Source organism: Hevea brasiliensis, chromosome 12 (assembly GCF_030052815.1).
Source record: "Hevea brasiliensis isolate MT/VB/25A 57/8 chromosome 12, ASM3005281v1, whole genome shotgun sequence".
In the NCBI taxonomy this organism is placed as follows: Eukaryota; Viridiplantae; Streptophyta; class Magnoliopsida; order Malpighiales; family Euphorbiaceae; genus Hevea; species Hevea brasiliensis.
In genome coordinates, this window is record NC_079504.1 from 7,492,028 (window position 1) to 7,514,597 (window position 22,570).

The following is a 22,570-nucleotide window of genomic DNA, read 5'->3' on the forward strand; positions in this document are numbered from 1 at the left end:
TCTTAATGGCATTTATTGTGGTTCACCTTCATTAGCTCTTTGTGGGTTAGCTTCTTCAGGATGTGTTTCATCATTATGTTGTGTAGCATTGTTAGGTCCTTCAACAACTGCTAGAACAACATGTGGAGCAAGAGTGGATATTGAAAATTTAATAGACACATGAAAATCAACTTTATTTTCTTGTATATCCACATACTGTCTCTCAACACTCCCACTAACTTCACTATTCTCAAGGAATCTTGCATTACTAGTTTCCACAATTCTTGGACTATGGTTTGGAACATAAAACCTATATCCTTTAGATTTCTCTGGATAACCAATAAAGTATCCACTTATCGTTCGAGAATATAATTTCTTTTCATGTGGATTATAAATTCTTGCTTCCACTTGGCAACCCCAAACATGCGGGTGCCTTAAACTAAGTTTCCTTCCAGTCCATAATTCATAAGGTGTCTTTGAGACTGCTTTGCTAGGAACCCTATTTAACAAGTATACAGCGGTTTTAAGTACATATGTAACACTCTTATATGCATAGCCTGGTATATTTCACTGTTCCGTTGACCGGTGTCGATCCGGACAATTAAGGAGATTAGAACCACATCTAAGACACTTAGATAAGCCCTGAATGAAAATAATTAGTGATTGTCAACTAGTTAAGTATAAATAAGAAAAACAGAACATAAAAGTTTAAATGAGTAGGGAGTCACAACGACGGGTGACCTTCCCATAAGTGATTACGAGGTCAGTCTTAACCTGAATTTTGAACCGAAAAATGTGATGCCGTGGTCCTAAGGACTATTGCGAACACAGTGAAAAAGAGAAAATCACAGAAAAGAATTATTAAGTAGGTCAAATAATTAGGTTAGGGATCCGAAAGAAATATTGAATAACTAACAAACCGGATCAGACTTGCTAGGGGTAAATTGGTCAATTCACCCTCAGAGCTTACTCCTGGCCTAACTGTCCAATAAAATCGGAGAAACGAAAATTTTGGAATCAGGAATTAAATTAAAGAAATAAGGAAAAATAAAGAAAAAGAAAAAGTGAGGAAAACTATTTTATTACATCACCTTACCTCATACATGTGACATTAGAAATGAAATTTTAATTTCTCTACATTTTTTACCAAGTTAAAAACATTTAATAAGACATAAAATACAAGCAAATTAAAATAAATTTCACTCTTTATTCCCCGCTCACTTTGGCCGCCCCATCTCCCATAACTCCTCCATGTGCAAACCTCCATTAAAGCTTGTTTCAAGCTTGAAATCCCTCATTTAACCCTAATTTTTCCTCTAATTACTTCATAAAAGCTTGTTATCTCAACTTAAGAAGGAGATTGAAGAAGAAACCAGAAAGGAAAAGAGAAGAAAATTGGTGATTGGAAAATCAAAGTTGAGGTTAGTAGTTTAATTTGAAATTCTAGTTTAATACTTGTGCTTTTAGTTCATTTAACCTATAAATTAACTTAAAATTAAAAGAAAACAATTATGGGGGACTAGATGGGAAATTCTGCCAGCATTAAGGGGTATTGAAATTTCATGATTTTGATGGAATTGAAGTATTAGTTAAGTTGAATTGAGTGTATAGAGGTTAATTATAAACTTTAATTGCATTAGATTGCATAATTGTGTAATTAGGGTTCTTAAGCCTCTTGAAAATTGAGGGAAATGGTCAATTGGTACAATTGACCCTAATTGAGGTGAGAAATAGTCAATTGGGACTATTTGTGATGTGTTTGAATTGATAGAATCAAGGTGCAATTCGGGTTGGTTAGGATTCTTATTCGGGCAGCTTGACCTAGGTCTCTTTCATACACAGTGTCATGACCATATATCTGAATGCCTTACTAGCATGCCTAGTGGGAGGAATTAGTTTTGAATTTTGAATTTCCTCTCTGATTGAAGTATTGAGGTGTGTGCCAGTAGAGAAAGAAATTTAATAGGTACCCATTGTTTGAGCTAGCTAGCCTTGAGATTCCTCATAAGCTTCTAGCTACTGAGATGAACATTGTACTGATGGCATTATATAACTGTGTATTTTTATGAAATCTATTTTGGGACTTCCGAAATGATACTATTTTGACTAAAATTATAAATTGTTTTTTGTATTTATTTTCATTTTCAGTATCATATTGGAATAAACGTGATTTGATTTATGCATAAGATTTTATTTTAGTATGTTGTGCACCACTGAGTCATAGTACTCAGCGATGGCCGCTTATTGCTGTCGCAGATAGAGAGACTAGTAGAGCAGCGGAGTGAGCTGTTGAGAATTTCAGAGCTACTTATGGACCTTTTGTCAGGTATAATTTTATACCCTGATTGTACATGTTTATTTTGATGTAATTGACTGTATGTACATTCGTAAATTGGTCATGAGCAGTTGTACAAATTTTGTAATAATATTATTTTAAATTTTTGATGTAATTTTTGGACTGATACATGTAAATTAATTTTTCTTTAATGCAATGTGTATGAAATTAATTATTACTAATTTTGAAAATAATTGAATTGAAATTTTGAGTTCTGACATATTGATTGAATTGTGGAGTTTGACAAAAATTGTGTTGTTTTGAGTTATAATGGTGGTTGTGATTTGATGAAGTGTTATATTGGAAGTGTTTTCTACAAGTTAATTTTTTCGGTTTTCTCAAATACAGCCAGCACTCTGCCGAAATTTTTTCAAAATTTGTGAAAAAATAAAAATGAACAAAAATTTTAACCAATTTTTAAACTTCAATTAAATTTTTTTAATACCTGCTAGAAAAGTTCACCATTTTCAAAAAGTAAGAAAATTATTTTAAAATCTCTTGTAGTATATTTAATGGGTTATCAGTAGACGGAGTCGGTAATTCATTAGGTATACTACGGGATCATGTTATACCTTATAGAGGGGTAAGGTGTGACAGCATACATCCACAAAGATATAGGTAAAGAAGAGTTGCTCATCATACTCCTAACCATATCTATTAAAGTTCGATTTCGCAGTTCCGCCACACCATTTTGTTGAGGAGTACCTGGCATAGTATACTGTGCACATATGCCACGACTTTCTAATAATTTCGCAAATGGATCAGGACATTGTCCCATTTTAGTGTGTTTTCTATAGTATTCACCACCTCTATCTGACCTTACTATTTTCACTTTTCTATTTAATTGCCTCTCAACCCCATTTATATACACTTCAAGTGCATTTATTGATTGAGATTTTTTATTAAGCAAATAAATATATCCATAACGTGAAAAATCATCAATAAAGGTAATAAAATATTTTTCTCCACCAAAAGATTGTGTATCAAAAGGCCCACATATATCAGTGTGTATAATTTCAAGAAGCTGACTGCTTATTGTGGCTCCTTTCTTATTGTGTTTGGTTTGCTTACCCTTAATGCAATCCACACACACATCAAGATCAGTAAAATCTATATTTGATAGAATCTCATTCTTTACTAACCTCTCTAATCTTTCTTTGGATATGTGAGAAACTCATTCTTTACTAACCTCTCTAATCTTTCTTTGGATATGTGACCCAAATACTTATGCCACAAAAAAGCAGAATCTCCATTCAGTCTACTACGCTTAATCCCAATATTGCTATAAGTAACAAGCAAGGATTTAACAAAATTATCATCAAGTTTCAGCCTATATAAACCATCAATAAGAATTCCAGAACCAATAACAGAATTATTATTATTATTAAATAAATTGAAACATCCCTTTCCAAACTTAACATTAAACCCAGATTCATCAAGTTTTGAAATAGAAATAACATTCCTAGAAACTGAAGGTACATAAAGAGTTTGTAAAAGATCTAAGTGATAACCATTGTCCAAGATCAAACGGTAAGTCCCTATGCCTTCAATTGGGGCCTTCATCCGGTTCCCCATAAATAGGAAGTCTTTAGTTGGGTTTGTGGTTTGGATCGTAAGAAATCCCTGTATCAAATTGGATACATGAGTAGTAGCACCAGAATCAAGCCACCAAGTATTATTAGGAACTTCAATTAAGTTTGATTCAAAACATATATAAGCATAAGGATTACCTTTCTTTTCGAACAAAGCTTTATGTTTCAGGCAATCTTTCTGCTAGTGTCCTACTTTCTTACAGAAGTGACACTTATCTGCCATTTGTTCCCTTTTTGTAGTTTGAGAAGCATTTGGAGATCCTTTCTTTTTCTTCTTAAACTTGTTGGCTTTTGGTTTAAGTCCTTTACTAGCTCCTTTACCCATAATATTGATAAAATGAATCCCTTGATTCTTTAATTTCGTTTCCTCCTGAACTAGCTTATTGCTAATTCATTAACATTCCACTTATCCTTAATAGTGTTGTAATTAATATGAAATGGCCCGTATTCAGGAGGTAGTGAGTTCAGAATGAACTACACTAAGAAGGAATCATCCACTGCCATCCCTAAGGTCTTTAGCCTTGCTGCAATATCACTCATCTCTATAATGTGCTCATGCATACTCTTCGACCCATTATACTTCATGGTCGTGAGTTATGCCATTAGAGTACCAGCGAGTGACTTGTCTGCAGAACGAAATCGTTCTTCCACAAAATTAAGTTATTCTTTTGCATTTTCAGTTTGTGAAATTGTTGTCTTAATGTTGTTGGCAATAGTCATTCGCAGAAACATAAGGCTTAATCTGTTTGACCGTTCCCATTGCATGTATCTGTAATGGCAGTGGGTTTGTCTTCCAATAATGCTAAGTCAAGTTCCAAAACACCTAAATGGAACTTGACTTGCTCACACCATTCAGAGAAGTTTAGCCCAATGAATATAATAACAAATGAAGCTTGCGAATGAATATTAATACCTGCAAAATATTATACACATACTCAAATTAAAATAGGTTCAGACAATTCAAATAATTAGAATATACAACAGTTTTCTTTTTGATAGATACTATAATATACTTTCCTAAATTAAATGCCTTTAAACTTTATTGGATAATAATTAACTTACATCAAATATACATATTGTCTTTTGACATCTAATATATATTTGATAAAATATTATTATTTTCATAATTCTCACTATCATAGAATAACTTATTTACCTTTAGGTAAAATTTTTAAGTTCTAATGACTAGTGGATATCAATTAATCCATTTTCATCATAGGCATTTATTAGTATAAATAATTTATACTTTTTATATGCATGTAAACATTATTCATAGTTAGGTCACTTTAATGACTAACAAATTATTAATTTTATTTTATTTTAGTTTGATCACTTTGATGACTAACAAACTAAAACAAATATTATAAAACACGCATATAGATTATTTACCTTAATAAAACCTATTATTTATTCAATAATTAGGTTTAACTATAATTCTTAATTAAATTGGGTGAAAAACATAATTTATTTTCTTTAAGGGATTAAATTCCCACTTACAACACAAATTCATGTGTTGTTCTTATTCTTAAACTTTAATTAATTACTATTATATTTTATTTGGCTTTCAATCGGGAATCGAGTTCCCAAGTTCAATACACATACAAAAAGAATTTCGGCCAAATCATAAAATAAGCCATTTTAATTAATTTATTTATTTTTTTTATAGGAAACCATCTTCCTTCACAACACGTTTTTTCACGTGTTCATCTTATGGCCGAAATTTGATTTTAGAGTTTCAGTTAAACGTAATTAATTATTTTAATTATTAACATTAATCATAAAACTCTCACGATTTACACTTTAATCCTACCCATATTTAATAACAAGTAAGATCTTTAATATTTTGTTCATCACCATAAATTTAATGGAGAAATTTAATTGTTCAAAATCTAGGGCTCTGATATCACATGTAAAATAAATTCTTAATAGATCATAACAATTATAAATATAATGTGAATCATAAATGTAAGATTCAATTATCATCCTAATAATGGATCTTGAACAAATAAATTCTCACAGATTTAGAAAGTGTACCTGATGCGGAGTTTTACTTAAGTCATGACAGTAATTGAGAGAGACCATTTAATTCAACAAACTGATTTCCCCTCTTGGCCCTTCTTGATTCACACACAATAATTTAGAGATGGAAGATTTTCTTGAGATGACCCTATTATCTCTGACTTTATGAAAGAGAATGTGCGTGACTTTATGAGTAGAGAGAGGATCAGCTCATATATATATATATATATTCAAGACTTAATATGATACATCTATCTAGTATCCTTATATAATTAGAATTAGGATTTACTTCGATTAAAGTAATCATTGTAAAATTAGGATTTATATTAACTAAAGTAAATATTAATTAATATTGAATCACATTAAATGAATTAATTTTGATCTATATAATAATATTAATTATTAGACAAAATCTTACAGGAAGTTATTCTCTTGTGAAGATTTGTTGTGTATTATCTTCCATAAAACTAAAGTTGTGAGGGCAATGGCTGTCATTCTCTACGATGTGGACATGGATAAGACGCAAATGAGATGCCAATATGCTTTGTCATATTCACCTCTATTTTTTTGCCAATGCAATGGGTTGCTCCCTTGAACCACCCTTTGGTTTGCTTTGGAATCCATTATCTGTTTTTTTTTTTTTTTTTTACTCTTGTTTTTGTTCTTTATCTTTTTTGCAACATTTTGACAGTTTAAGGATTAATCTTCTTGTCATGCATGCTGAGGTTGTGCTCTGAGCTCTAGTGTGCGTTTGAATTGCGGCAAAGATGGCAGCTTCATCAGATCTGTCCAAGTTACCAGAATCGAGTTTCCTCTATGATTTGCAAGAATCAAGTTTCCTCTAGGTGTGCTAGTCGAAGAGACCTTGAGCCTTGGGATTAATGGATTTTAATAGTAAAATAGTGTTAGATTGATGTATTTGGTCATGAACTGTATGCCATATCCAGGCTCTAAGCCCCCTTTTTTTATTTTTTAATTTAATGATATCTGCTATATTTAATTAAAAAAAAAAAAAAAACTCGTTGCCATTTCCAATAATCCAATACATGTATATTAAATATATCTGATTTCCACCGTTAAAGCCATCAAGCCACAGTTCATAAACCACTAATTTTGATTCAGCCTAATAAAAAAAATAAAAATCAGATTGAATAAAATAATTTTATTCAATTTTAATTTTATTTTAAATAAAATATTTATAAATTTATTTTAGAAGGTATGTTACAATTATATTAAATTTAAAATCTATTTCCTTAAGTAGTTTTTTCTTTTAAGTACTTATAATTATATTTAATTTTCTAAATAAGTTTGTCAAATTTTCTTTAATTGTTTAATAATTTTATTTCCTTGACTAATTGGATCATATTTCATTAATTATGTTATATCATGATTAAAATTTTATTTTCTTAATTATTAGTTAATTATTTTCATCACAAACTTAAATTGAACATAGAGAGGTGGATGAATTAATCGAGACAAGAGTCTGTGAAAAATAAAATTGACAATACTTAGATTTGAACCAGCCATTATTCAAATATTATAAGTAATAAATTAAGTAACTAATTCTCTATCTTTATAAACTATTTGAATTTCTTGTTATTTTAAAATGTGGGGTCTCTTAACCATTTTATAATTGTAATTGATTAAATTACTTTTAATTCTTTTTTTTTGCCAAACTTCTTTGATTATATTATAATCAATGTTAATTAAAAAATTTTAATTAAATTGTATTAAGTATATTTCAAGTTATAATTAATAAAATAAAATTTCTTTATATAATTATAAAGTACAGGGGATTGCAATTATCATATTTATATATTTTTGTTACTCTCATTAATTTTATAATTTCTTTATATATTTTTATTGTATTTATTACCATGTTTATATTAAAAAATTTATTTTCTGGCAACAATTTAAATAAATTATTTACATTAATTTTAATAAATTTAAATTTTTTTATTCATTTTAATAAAATATTAGTCTATAAAATATTTATTTATTTAATTTAAAATTAAATTATATTGTAATATTATTGAAATATATTTTAATAATATTATAATAAACTATTGAATCAATATAATTATTATTTAAGAAAATAATATATTTTTTTAATAATTTTAATAATAAATATATTTATAAATTATTTTTTTATCAAACATATCAAATATTTATCAATTATTTATAATACTTTAAAAAAATGCATTACTATTTAAAATTTTAATTATTTATAAGTTTAAAATAATTTATAAATATCATATGTTTATAAATTAATTTTTATAAATTAAATTAAATATTATCTAAATTGATCTTAATTTTAATTAGGATTATGACAAGTATATAGGATCATGGCTACCCTTAACTTTAATGTTTAAGGTAAAATATATATATATATATATACCCACAATAATTACGGATCGAGAGAATGAGAATTCAAAATTTCAAACCTGAATTTATCATATAGTTCGACCATTAAATTAAATCAAACGATGACGTTTTAACTTTATATTAGTTCAATCATTTATTGTTGAACTATTAAACTGTATCGTTTCCTGCATCACTTTGTCTCTTGTCTGCAAATAGTGTTCGTACGATCCTCTGACCAATATGCATTCCCTTTGTTTCCAAGGAAAATTTAAATGGCAAAGTAAAAAAACAAAACCAGTGTTTGCGCATCAAAATGTACTGATATATTTTTTCATTTACTAATACACTGGTATTTCAGTTATACTTAGTACTTTGAGAGTTTGGAGGGGTAAAATTATTTAAGAATATAATTTAAACACTGTTAAAAAATAATGTGAAAAATATTATGTTATTATTTTAATGCTATTATAATTAAAATTATTAAATTTAATTTTAAATTATTTTAAAATAATATGCAATTAATATATTTAAAAATATTTTTTTTAACTGTAAAATGCTTGACAATAATATTTAAAAAGATTGAATAAAATTATATAAAACAATTAATTAGTTATTTATAGACATTTATTATTAAAAAAATATTTTCATTTGAAATTATTATTTTTATAAAATGAATAAAACTATTGAATTATTAATTCAATTTATTTTATTCACTAATTTATTTTAAAATTAAAAAAGATACTTTAAAAAAATTAAAAAATTAATTATAAATTAAGAATAATCTATAAGAAAAATTATAAATTAAATTATTATGAGATAATAAAAATAATTATTTTTAATTTCTATGCATTTATTAAATTTATAATTACTATGAAATAAGTTTTATAAATAAATATTGAGCAGCTATCGCTTAGTCTTCATGTTGCTCTATAAATGATTAAAAAGTATTTTCTCAAGTTAAATCTCATCACACTTAAATTAATTAAAAGTATTTCTTTAAAAAAGAATAAGATTTTGAAATTTTAAATTTTATTTATAAAATAAATATTAAACAATCAATTATTGCGAGAAATTGTTTAATATAAATATAACTATTAAGTTTTTTTTTTCATTTATTTAAATTGAGGGTATCTTGTTTTCTTAAAAAAAAAAAAAAAAGGAGTATCCTCTCATTCGCTGGCGTGTACGTTCACACATCTACTACCCACTCAGTCAGTCCTTTCCGTTGTCCTCGAATAACGATTTACCTCTCTACACTTGACAATCAGTGGTAAAAAATAAATAAATAAATAAATAAAATAACCTAACCTTTGTCTCTCTTCTTTTTGTTCTGAACTTCAGTCTTCCACTAAAAACTGCTACTTTCGTCTTTCATTTCTTCAGTTTTCTCTCATCTCCTCAGTCCCCTCTCTTCTTCTTCTTCTTCTTCTTCTTCTTCTTCTTCTTCTTCTTCTTCTTTCCGTGGTCTGCACTTTGCCTCTGGCACGTTCTCCCCTTTGCTTGCCACAATATCTCTCCTTTTCTTTTCACCTAACGAATACAGATGCTGCCTTTTCAAAGCTGCTATGGGTTCGTTCGTCATGATCCAAGCCTGGTCAACGTAATGGACTTGGACGCCGGAGAATCGATCCTCAGCTCCTCGTCGAGATCGCAAAAGAAATCAACAGATGCATGCAAGAGCCATAAGGAAGCTGAGAGGAGACGCAGACAGCGTATCAACGCCCACCTCTCTACTCTCCGTACTCTCCTGCCCAGCACCACTAAGGTTGGTTATTTTTGTATTTCTTTCTCTTCCTCTTTTCGAATGCCTTAGTTCGTGAATAGCGTAAAATCTAAAGGACATTAACGTAATTTGGATTTCTCTCTTATTTTGGTCTATAAACAGACAGACAAGGCCTCGTTGCTAGCGGAGGTGGTGCATCACGTGAAGGAGCTAAGAAGGCAAGCCGCTCACTTGGCGCGTCATCAGGATAGCGACAGTTGCTGTAGCATCAGCAGCAGCGGAGGAGGAGCAGAGCCTGAGCAGAACTGTGCGTTTCCTGGAGAATCAGATGAGGCGACTTTGAGTTATTGTGATGGTGACGCGAAGACGATAAGGTTGAGCATTTGTTGTGAGGACAGACCTGGGTTGAACCGGGATTTATCTCAGGCGATCCGGTTGGTTCGAGCCAGGGCGGTCCGAGCTGAGATGATGACGGTTGGAGGACGGACTAAAAGTGTGGTAGTGCTGCAATGGGCTAATGGCGGTGGTGGAGATGAGGAGGTGGGAATTCTGAGAAGAGCATTGAAGGCCGTTGTGGAAAATCGGGTCTCGGGTTCTGGACTGGGCCATGTGGTCCATGGGAATAAACGGGTTCGAGGTTATGGTTGGGTTAACGGTGATGATCAGTTTTGAATGAAAAGTGACGAATTGATCTGAAAAATTTTGTATATTTTAATATTTGTTTAGTGGGAGTTGGTCATAGTTGGTCCACCAAATGTTATAGTAGCAAAACTCTTCAATTTCCTATCCATGCCACCTCATTCCAAGAAACGAAATTTCCATACAAAAGCGAAATGGAATGGAATAAAGTCCGATTTCCTTTTAATTTAATCTAATTTTAATTTTTAATTTGATTTAAAATTTTTAATTTATATTTAATTTAGATCTATTTTGAAAAAGATGCAATTCTCTTACTATTTTAGTAATTGAGTTGTCTTTTTTTATTTTTTAAATATTTTTTAATATTAATTACTTAGTTAATTATTTTTAATCTTAATTAATTAATTATAATTAGTTATTTTTATATTTTATTTTTTTAATATTAATTAATAATAATTTTATATTTTTAATTTTATTTAATTATAATTTTTTAATTTTAAATTAAAAGTATAAGATACAAAAATTATATTTTTTCATTTAATTAATTAAAATTTTAATCAATTATATGAAAATATAAATATATATTTTTTATATTTTCAGTTTAATTAATAATATTGAATAATAAAAATAATATTTATTTTTTATTTAAATAATTAGATAATATAAAAATAATATTTTAATATTACAAAATAATTAAATATAAAAAAAATGGCACATGTTAATCAATTGGGTTAATTTGAATATAAATTAAAATTTATAAGTTAAATTATTTTAAAAGTTAAAAAATGACTAAATTGAACATTTTTGATAAGTATAAACGGTAAATTTAGCTTTAATCTAAAATGGAATCGTTGCATGGGAATGGAAGAAATAAAAAAAAAAATATATATATATATATATATTCGTAGGTATCTCCAGCATAATTAATTAAGATTAATTTATACACATTGAGTCGATTCACATTGGCTTATTAAGGAATAAAAAACTCTTAATGAGTATCTTCTCTGTTCACGATGATGAAATATTTGATTTCATTTAAAAGATAAGAGTGTTAAATCACTCGTGCTAAATACTTATTGGTATACATATATATAAACATAGTGCAATGATTAAAAAAATATGCAACATTTAAGTTTGATGTAATTTGCTTTTAATTTCTTAAAAATTAATGGTATTTTTCTATTTATATGGTAACGAATTTCGTAATTATTAAATTAAATATTTATATTAAGATATATATGAAATTAATTAAAATATATAATATATTTCTAAATTTAGATGTAAATGTTTGTTTCAATAATTAATAAATTTAATTTCATATATAAATTGGAGTTTATAATAGTAAGATAATTATTATGAAAGTATGAGAATTAAAAGAAGTAGTATAAAAATTAGGGTGCAGTCACTGCATTTTAAATAATTATATATATATATATTGATATAAATATTTAATTTAATAATTATTAAACTCATTTTTATATAAATTTAACTTTATTTTAGATATACCTAAAAATTATCAAAACATACCATTCTTAAATATTTATAGTATCGATTGCCATTTAATTCTTTACCGTTATATGAGAAAGAAAACTTTAAATTTACGTAATGAACTAACTTAAAAGGTTCATATTTTGAGTTAAACTGAATCTAAAGCATTAAGGTAACCATGGTCCGAATTAGAATTAGAAAAATAATTTTAACTTTTTCAATTCAGTTTGATTAATTTTTTTTTAAATAAAAACAAATCAAGTTTTTACTTAAAATTGAATAAAATCAGTTAAAATTAATCTACTTCAAAATACTAATAATCAAATTTAAATTTAATGGATTTTTATATAAATTTTATGGATTTCTTTTCAAACTCGAACAGTGCTCATGTCTAAGTCAAAGAGTAAGGTAGCCTGACCCAGACTGCACTGGTTAGTGCTAGTAGCTTTCTTAGGCCCGGAGGGAGGAACCCACATGCTTTCCTTTGCTTTGCTTTGCTTTCCAGTATTCCCATGCTTCCTCCATTTAAAAGGGCAGAAAAGCAGACTGGTAGACTTCTGTATGTCCCAATCCCATAAAGATGGGAATAGGATAAGCCATAGCCATATAAACATTTGGCAAATGGATAAGCTTTCCCTCTAACATTTTTTAGGCAAAGCAAGCACGTTACGCAAGCTAAAATGACAAGAATTAAGAAGCCCAGCTGAAGCTCTCCGAATGGTACAACCAGCGCAGAGATGGTCTGGCAATGCCGTAAGCACCCACTCTTTTATTTTTTTTTTTTCCCTCTCTTTTTTGAAGTTATTAATTCTTGTCTCAGTTAAATGTTCTTACATTACAGGAATAAGAACTCGTCCGATTATTACAACATTAGGCTTTCATGTCTGTTTGCCCTTTTCTGGTTTTACCAATTCCTTGGTTGGTTTCCCCAGAAATTGTTCTATTTCTAGTTCAGTGAGTTCTTTCTCGCTTCACCTCCGGCCTTGGTTTATTTTACCTAAAATTATTTGCACAACTGTATCTTATTGAGTGCTGGTCTTCTTCTTCTTCTTCTGACAGGAAAAGCTGCAGGCGAAAGGTGAAGATACTGATCGATTAGGATTACCCTCTTCATATAAGTAAGCTCACTTTATCAAATGATAGGAATTGAAGCTTAATTCCATAGTTTGTGGTTGGATTTTACTGTGAAACCTACTGAATTTTGTGTGGAAATTGTTCTTCTGTTTCTGAATTATGATGGAAACAACCATTTGTTTACATGAAAGTCAATGCATGAATTTATTTAATTTTGTTTTATGGTAAAAGACAACTTGTAAGCTTTTTAGGAAACTTCTTGTTAAGAAATTCAATTATTTTGTTTAGTTTCTCACTTTTCAGCTGTTCAATTGCTTGTATTCTTCCGTAGAGAGGTGCCATTTTTGAGATCAGATGCTTCAATTAATTCCCTCGGACCTGTTCAACAACTTACAAGTGTTAAAGTACAGAATGTGCCCAAAACTGATGGTGGGCCGACCTCATTTGATGAGATGAAACGGAGATTTCTGAATTTCAAGAAGCACAAATATTTGTAAGTGGTTTATACAATCAAATGAAGGATTTACATCATTTTAAAGAATTCTGTTAGCATTTTTGTTTTCTTAGTGGCACATGATTTTTAACAGAGAAGAAGTGGAGCATTTTCAAACTCTTGCTGAGGTGCAGTCACCGAAGGTGATAAGCAAACTTGGTTTTGTTTGGTGTTTCTTGCTACGCTAGAAAGTCATTTTTTTTTTCAATGCAAGTAAACTTTCGTGGTTCTTGTTAAACTGACAACTTGAACAGTTTATGGTGATTGCTTGTGTAGACTCAAGGGTTTGCCCTTCTAATGTTCTTGGATTCAAACCTGGAGAAGCTTTTATGGTTCGAAATGTTGCAAATATTGTCCCCCCACTTGAGGTATAGATAATTATGCTCAACTTCAATATGACCTACCAAGCATATCTGAGTTTCTAATTTCATTTTTTTTCCACAGAATGGACCAACAGAAACTAATGCTGCCCTTGAGTTTGCTGTAAATACTCTTGAAGTAAGTGGTTTTCTTTTCCTACACATCCATAACTTTTTGTTCTTGGAAGATGCAAAATTTGTGCTCTTGACGCCATATATTATGCTGTTGCAAGTGATGCCTCCGCTGTATCTGTCATTACAGCCCTCTCATATAGAAAATTTTTGTGGCTTAGGTTTTTCCATTGAAAGTCTTCATATAATTCCTTCTACTATGCATAACTAATGACTTGTATTTGAGCATAAAATATGGTTGTTAATCCTTGTAGGTTGAAAATATATTCGTCATTGGCCATAGTAACTGTGCGGGAATTCAAGCTCTCATGAGTATGCAAGATGAAAAGAACCATAGGTTTAAATTTTCACTTGTTCTTTTCCCCCTCTTGTTGGTTACGAACTTTTAACAATTTTTCTCAACATACCTGGTGGGTTTTCTTTCAACTTTCTCGTCATTCTGAATTTTTTTTGTCTCGTAGCTTTGTTGAGAAATGGGTTGCTACTGCAAAGGTTGCCAAGTTAAGAACAAAAGCTGATGCAAGTGGCCTTAGCTTTGACCAACAATGCAAACACTGTGAGAAGGTATGTTCTATTTATCCACAATTCGTGATACGACATTATTTAATATTTACTGGTGAAAAAAATTGCAATTCTAGCTAGGTCCTCTGAAAAATAGTTAGGAGGAGCATACTTGATCACTTTGACTAGATGTTAAAGGAAGAGAAGGAAGGGAAATGGTGAACAGATATTTAATGACTCTTAACATCTTTGTGTTTCTCGTGGAGTCGGCTAAAATTTGATAGATGAGAACATCCTGCGACTCAGCTGCTATTGAAGTGAGAATCTAATTCAAATTATTGCAGGAATCTATCAACTGTTCGTTGCTGAACTTGCTAACATATCCATGGATTGAAGAGAAGGTGAGGAAAGAGATGCTTTCTGTTCATGGAGGATACTATGATTTCTTGAATTGTACATTTGAGAAGTGGACTCTTGATTTCAAGGAAATAAGCAATGTTGGCCAAGGGTGGATATTCTCAGCCAAAGACAGAGAGTTGTGGTGCTGAGTTTATTTGCATCTTTCTTCATCCCACAATTTGGATTCTACTATTGCAATACTATATTGATTATTTATACAGAAATATGCCTTCAAAGGATTGTAAATATATTTGATTTGTAGTGATAAATAGATCATATGCAAACACCAATTGCCAACTGATCTGAAGTAAACCAATTAGCTGCTGCGAGAATCAAGTGTAACAGCCAAATGTAGGATTTAGAACTGCAAAATTGAAATCTGAAAAATAACCAACATTCATGCATCTTCATCTTCTTTAGAAATCATTTCTCTGCAATAAATTGAAGAGGAAACCTGCAGACAAATGATCTGCTCATCTGTTGAGGTGGCTATAGTGTATGTGTTTTGCAGTAGTTGATTGCATTCACAAAATATTTCCCTGAAATGTGTATGAAGCGATTTTTCATGAAGTATGATGAGAACTTTGCAGCTTCTGTAGCATAGAGGGTGATTTTATGCCTGTTTGGCATTTAGTTTAGGAAGTCAAAATTACTATTTTAAATATTATTGAAAAAAGTAATTTAAAAAAAATATATTTTTACTGTTTTAGTATTTTTATAATAAAATTTATTAAATTTAATTTTAAATTATTTTTTAATTAATATATTTAAAAAAATAATTTTTTTAATAACAGTTTTACTGTAATATCAAATAGGTTTTTTTTTTTATTGTTATATAAGAAATTAAATATTTTAAATAATAGCATAATAATAAAATATTAGCATAAAATGAGTAATTGGGCCAATACAGCTGCTATATGTATAGTAAACAAAAGAGTTAATTTTCTAGTTCGACCATCGGCTAGAGATAATTATATATAAAAAATAAAATAAATAATTATATATATATATATATCAAAAATTCTTTATGATTTGTTTTAAAAATTCACTTTAATTTTTTTTTTCAAAATATATGCTTTAATTATTCATAATACCATCAGAACAAATATAAGATTTGGAAAGGCTAAAACAAAAGTAATTTAAGGACTAAAAATGCAGTAAATTATAAATTTTTAAGGATTAAGTTGTATTATTGGAAAAATGCAAGCTCACGGGGAAATAAAATCGTCACAGTCACTATATCAACAAGAAGGAAAAATGGCCCAAGCCTAGTTTACGGAGACACAGATTCAGAAAATAATGAGAAGAAGAAGAAGAAGAGGAGGAGGAGGAGGAGGAGGAGGAGGAGGAAGCCGAGAACTCATGATCTCTCAGTTCTTTGTGCTTTCCCAGCGTGGAGATAGTATTGTCTTTCGCGACTGTACGTTCTTTCTCTTTTTTTTCTCCCTCATTTCATTAAAGGATCTATCATCAATCTTACCTGATCGTAGATAATTCTGTTTAAAATTTCATATATTAGCGTCGTTAACATTCAAAACTAGCTGAAGTTGCGGTTTAAAGGCTAAAGATCTAGTGACCAGCGTTAAAATTTGTTTTCTTACCTTGAACATTTCAATAGGGTTAGGTTGGTTTTTCGTTATAGGCATTGGCTAATGGATGAGAGTGAGCTGATATCTATTGGAATTTCAAACTTGAGTTTTGCATTGTAGCTATGTTAAATTGTTAATTGCAATGCAGATCGCGGTGAAGTTCCAAAAGGAAGTACGGAAATATTTTTCCGTAAAGTGAAGTTTTGGTTTCATAGCCATTTTCATGCTAGGAATATCTAGTTGGAGGAATCTATGCCTTGTTTGTTAATTATTACTGAATTTCATGTGTTTCTGATTTTGGAAATGTATTGTTAGGACATTTCTAACAATTAGAAAACCTTTAAGAATGTTGCCTGTATTGCTTCTTGATGCTATATCAAGAGCATTCGGCATCTATTTTTGAACCGTAGTCTTCTAAATGTCTTTATTTGAATTTGATAATTTTTATTTGCACAAAGTTATTGTTAATTTTGTTTTATCAAGAGAGTTGTGGTTTTACCTTATTTTTTGATGCGGTTTCTAGAGTATGTTCTTTTTGATTATTCTTGGCCAATATAGATCAGTATGCTAATTTTTCTGTTTTATATTTTTGTTCTATGAACAGAATGTGGATGGGATGAACTACTTTCACGTAAAGGTTGTTGGGTTATTATTTGTTGCGACCACAAGAGTTAATGTGTCACCTTCTCTGGTCTTGGAACTCTTGCAAAGAATTGCTCGCGTTATCAAAGATTACCTTGGGACTCTCATTGAAGATTCTTTGTGGAAAAACTTTGTGCTTGTGTATGAATTGCTTGATGAAGTGATAGTAAGTTTTCTTATCATGCTGTCTATCCTTTCTGTTGCCATGTGTATGGGCATCTATGAAGATTTTCTGCTCTTCCTTCGTAAACCTTGCCGTTAGATTGAAATGTTTTGGCCTAAATCAAGTGTATGTTCCCTGATTCTCATGCTTTTGTTTCTAACTTCTGTGTAGTATGTATAGTTGTTCATCCTTACTGTTGACTTAGACATCTTTAATTTAATCTTTTAGCACTTCTATTAATTTCATGTAGTTGAAGAGATCCTTTTCTCCCCTCAATTGTCAATGGTGACATTTATACTCTCTTACCATCTCCTGCTCATTCCAAAATTTCTAAATGATTCATGAGTGGATCTTTATGTAGCTATTTCATCATACTGTATCCTACGTCAATCCATTTGAATTTTTGGAAGAATGTACTATTTACCTTTTTCTGTGTATAGAATAGAAGTAATAGACATGTGCTGTCCATGAAATTTTGACATTTTACTTAGGAAAGTATAACTATTGGAGAAGTTTTTAGTTAGACTTGCAATTGTGTTCTTTTTCCAGGATTTTGGTTATGTACAAGCAACATCCATTGAAGTGTTGAAGTCCAATGTTTTTAATGAGCCAATCGTGATTGATGTTGGCTGTTTGCAGCCTCTATAATACTTGGATAATATTGATTGTTGATAGCTCCTATATTTCATTTGATTTGACTTTGGAAGAATGCAGCAAGGGACAAAAAGGATGCCAGGCACAGCTGTAACAAAATCTGTTGTGGCGAATGAGCCTGGAGGTAGGAAGAGGGAGGAAATATTTGTGGATATAATCGAGAAAATCAGTGCTACATTCAGCTCTAGTGTAATTATTGAAATATACAACTAAATTTTTAGTGTGTTTATCCCCTTATCATGCACACATCCAATTGGAAAATTGCATTAGCATTTTCTTCAGCAATGCAGTTACAGACTTGCAGCTATGCACTGGATCAACTTGTTATCAAGATGTGGTTAGAATTTCATGTGTGATATCACTAAAGGTCTTCATGTCACATTGAGTTTTTATGATTTTTTCATGGAGCTCATTTATGATCTTTTTTTATGTAAACTGATTTGTTTGTTCATGAAAATACTCTTTTTTCATCTCAACATTAAGCCATTTGTTAATCATTGTTTATATACTGACATCTGAAATGGATGGCACCACCAAATGAAGAGTAATCTTACTGGAAATCCTGAAATTCGGTTAGCCCTTAATGAAGACCTGAGCATAGGAAGAGGCAGTGGAAGATCAGTCTATGGTATATTTCAAGTTTTTGCGTGATTACCTCAAAAAATTAATAACTCATGATTATGTTGCCTTGCCAAATGCATTTATGGGCAAGCGTGGTGAGTAGTCATCAAGGTTTTAGGACAAGGAAAAACCACATGTACTTATGAATGACAACTTTACTAGTCATTAAATGTATATATAATTGCTTATTATAAATTTGGTCCCTAATGAAAGTTTTTTTGTTTCCCTTTTTTTTTTAAAAAATTCAAAAAGGGTTGTTTACTTGTTTTCCCCTTTCTTTCTTTTATTGTGTGAGAGTGTTTATGATAACCAATGATATCAATGAATATCTTTGAAGCTAATTTCTCTAATTTTTGGTCAAAACTCTCCCTCTATCTCAATTGTTGCCACTTGCTGTTACAGATTATAGGAGTTCATCTGGGTCAGGAGCAGTGATACTTGATGATTGTAATTTCCATGAATCTGTACGTCTTGATAATTTTGATCTGAATAGAACATTGACACTGGTGAGTGAAATTAAAACAATGTAAGCTTGAAAATCATATGTTAATTGAAGAGATTAAATTTATTTCTCTTGCTTCTTAGATAGGCAATTATATGCTCTTTAGGTACCCCTAGATGGTGAATTTCCTGTCATGAACTATCGTTTGACTCGGGAATTCAAACCTCCACTTTGATTGAGGAAGCAGGAGCCCTCAAGGTGAATACTATCTTCCTGTGATAATGAAAATGACCAAGAGGAAAGGAACCATTTATTATGGCATAACAGTATCTGTGTTGGGCATGAGGCATAACACTCATTATATTCTGTTTTTATTGCTTTGCTTTTCGAAGTATACATGGCCAACGGTCGATTTGGAACTGGTCCCGGACCAGTCAAATCCAGGCTTGGGAGTGTTCACCGTCCATGGTTCCGAACTGGCCTGGGACTGTCTCCCTGTGAACTGGTAGTTTGGCTTAACAATCCGGTTTGAACCTTTTTTAAAGAAAAAAAAATTGAAAAAAATTTCAGTCGTTGGATTGCCTCAACCCGGATAAACCAAAACCAAACCGAAATGAGAATAATCCTCAAACCAGAACCGTGGGGAACTGTCCCCTGCTGTCCTATTCAGAGCCCTCTCCTCCATGGATCAGAACTGCTGGTTCTGCCCTGAACCATCCGTGGCTGGCTTTATTTCCAAGTATATTTTAAAGTTATATTGCTGATCACCATTTTTAATATTTATCTTGAATAACCATGCTGTTCCTATATTTGCTGGTGCATTGAGGTGATTCTTAAAATATCGGCTGAGTTTTCCTCAAGCATTACTACAAACACAATTGTTGTACAGATGCCATTGCCAAAATATACTACCAGGTATCATTCTTTGTAGTCTCTTGTTTGGTGAATTAAGCAGACAATGCCCTTTGCATATGTTTTGGTCCTTGCTCAATTATGCATTTCTGCAAAATTTTATGAAATGATCTTGTGGTTTAAAACATGTTTCTTTGTGGAGCTTGCTGGCTGTGCATTTTTTTTTTGTTTGTGCAGAAAACTTTTGCTATGCCAACTGTTATATAATATGACAAAGTCCTTTGCTTGATGCATAACAAGTGAACTTAGAATTATTAGAAACTGTCTGAGTATATGAATTGAGGGAGATGGTAGATACATTACTTGGAAGTTCATTTTAAAGAGATGGCATACTTTTGTTTGCCATTTAAGCAAGGTATCAATGACTAGTTACTACATTTTGTTAAAGGAAAACTAGGTCGCAAGGAAGTACTGGAAGATTGCTAGACTTTGCAGTAGCCCTTTGTAGACTAGGTAGGTCTTTAAAACTTATAAAAATGGGCAGACCTGTGTGTTGGTCAACCTGATTCAGCATTTAGCAATGTTAAATGATTTGGGACAGGTTGCTTTTCCTATCTGACTTTTAGTTTTGTCAATGGTGGTAGATCATATTGGTTGTGCAGATAGCTGTGTTTCTATTTAAAATACGATAAATGCTGGTCATTTATAGAGCTAATTTTGAGTTGGAACCTGGAGCAATTGGGCAAACAACAGATTTCAAGGAGGCAAATAGGAGACTTGAATGGGGACTAAAAAAGGTTAGGGTTTCTTAAATATGCCTTTGCTTCGAGGTCCATTAAGTTTGTCCTTTTAGTGCAGTTATCATTATAGTTAACTAATATTTAACTTACACATGCAAATGTGCAATAGATTGTTGGTGGATCTGAACATCCATTGCGCGCAAAGCTGGCATTTTCACAGGAATTGCATGGTATATATTATCCGTCATTTGCAATGAGGCCATGCTTCAATTTATGATGTTTGCTTCATATGGTACCCAATCAAAATATTTGTTGCCCAGTGCAGGGAATATCTCAAAAGAGGCTGGTCCAGTTAGCATGACATTCACAATACCAATGTACAATGCTTCTAGGCTTCTGGTGAGCCATTAACTTTGCCTGCTATCTTTCCACTAACAAAATTATGAAATTTTTTAAGTTTATACGTCTTTCATGTGCTTAGGCCACCTTAATCATATTATGCCTTTGGGCTCTAGCTACAACTACTTCGTCCCCGCCCACTGCTTGTTTGCTGGGCCATTGCTCTGTGGTCAAGGCCAGGATGCCTGAGTTTTGGCAGTAACTTCACAACATTACCTGGAAATGGTATTGTATATCATGTTCAAACTCTTAGACACGAATCAGAAGAGGTCATTATTAAAACTGGTCCCTGTATCCCCTTGTCCCTTTTCTCCATGCTTCCAGAACAAATAATTGTTAAGCATAAACTGACCTAGACAAATTTATTCTAAAGATGGTGTCTATTTCAGTCCAATCTCTGATTCCCCCTTTCCATCCCCCATCCTGAAATATTCTGTGGGGCAACAGTTGATTGCCTTTCATCTCCTTGTAATGCTAAGGGTGGTTTGTATTGTATGGTTTTCAAGGACGCTTTATGTTTGAAGTAAGTTACCTGCGCCATCAGATTAACTTGGTGCATACTTTAAGTTGCAACTCCTTTGAGTGCCTTCGAAGACAATGCAATTCTTTATTATGATTCTTTGATGCAGGTGAAATACTTGCAAATAACAAAGAAGTCTAATAGCTATGACCCTTATTGATGGCTGACATATGTTACTTGGGCCAATTCTTACGTTGCTCAATTATGAAGACGGTAGTCATCCATTTACCCTTTGTTCATCTTTATTTTGTATTGTTATAATTTTTGTTTTGTTCAATGTGTTATTGATCCTTACCTATTACCATAATTATATACTTGAATTTGAGCCTTGTATTAGCAGCTGTGTTTCGCCAGCGATTCAGAATCACTTCCAAGGTTCAGTGCTAGATTGTCATTTGTTAAAAACTTCATGATACTTAAAAGATGAAAAAAACACTTCTGGAAATGTCCACACGAATAAACCGTAGATTTGAGATGAAAAGGTTGGTCACCACCTTAGGTTTAAGATCAAATGGTGGGGGAGGTGTAGGCTTTCGATTTCACTCTTCAAAAAAATATTATATCTGAGTGATTTATATTTTCCAGTAAGTTCGTAAACTTTTCACGGAGGAATTACTTAATAATTTTTTATGGGAGCAAATCGCACCATTTGTTAAAAATAAATAATGGGTAAAACCATTGGCACTTCGATTTGTAATCAGGACTATGTGAAGTAGCAAAGTTAATGAACATCACTTGACCTTGATAATTGTTTAAATATTTTAGCCAACTTCTGTCGGCCGCCTTCCATCCTTGTGTACTGTCAAGTAAGAGATTGAAGCAGTTAGAAAATCCTGCCCTCGCTGTTAAAC

At 31.1% G+C, this 22,570-nt stretch overlaps 2 protein-coding genes and 1 pseudogene across 3 annotated transcripts; all 3 read left to right on the top strand.

Moving 5' to 3' along the window:
- Nucleotides 1-9,728: 9,728 nt before the first annotated feature.
- Nucleotides 9,729-10,882, top strand: LOC110637352 (transcription factor bHLH30). Its single transcript, XM_021787402.2, has 2 exons — nucleotides 9,729-10,054; nucleotides 10,175-10,882. Exons 1-2 carry the CDS (start codon nucleotides 9,833-9,835, stop codon nucleotides 10,682-10,684), a joined length of 732 nt encoding a protein of 243 aa, XP_021643094.1. The 5' UTR covers nucleotides 9,729-9,832; the 3' UTR covers nucleotides 10,685-10,882.
- A 1,796-nt stretch (nucleotides 10,883-12,678) lies between these two features.
- On the top strand, nucleotides 12,679-15,501 carry LOC110637351 (beta carbonic anhydrase 5, chloroplastic). Of its 2 annotated transcripts, none has more exons than XM_021787400.2 (10): nucleotides 12,679-12,892; nucleotides 12,960-13,093; nucleotides 13,199-13,257; nucleotides 13,545-13,706; nucleotides 13,801-13,849; nucleotides 13,961-14,074; nucleotides 14,151-14,204; nucleotides 14,452-14,534; nucleotides 14,659-14,761; nucleotides 15,043-15,501. In XM_021787400.2, the coding sequence occupies exons 1-10, from the start codon at nucleotides 12,877-12,879 to the stop codon at nucleotides 15,244-15,246; spliced, it is 978 nt and encodes a 325-aa protein (XP_021643092.2). In that variant the 5' UTR covers nucleotides 12,679-12,876; the 3' UTR covers nucleotides 15,247-15,501. The 2 variants fall into 2 exon arrangements, with proteins under 2 accessions (XP_021643092.2, XP_021643093.2); XM_021787401.2 differs by having other exon boundaries at nucleotides 12,684-12,892; nucleotides 12,981-13,093.
- Nucleotides 15,502-16,459: 958 nt separating this feature from the next.
- On the top strand, nucleotides 16,460-22,058 carry LOC110637372 (AP-4 complex subunit mu-like; annotated as a pseudogene).
- The last annotated feature ends 512 nt before the right edge of the window (nucleotides 22,059-22,570 follow it).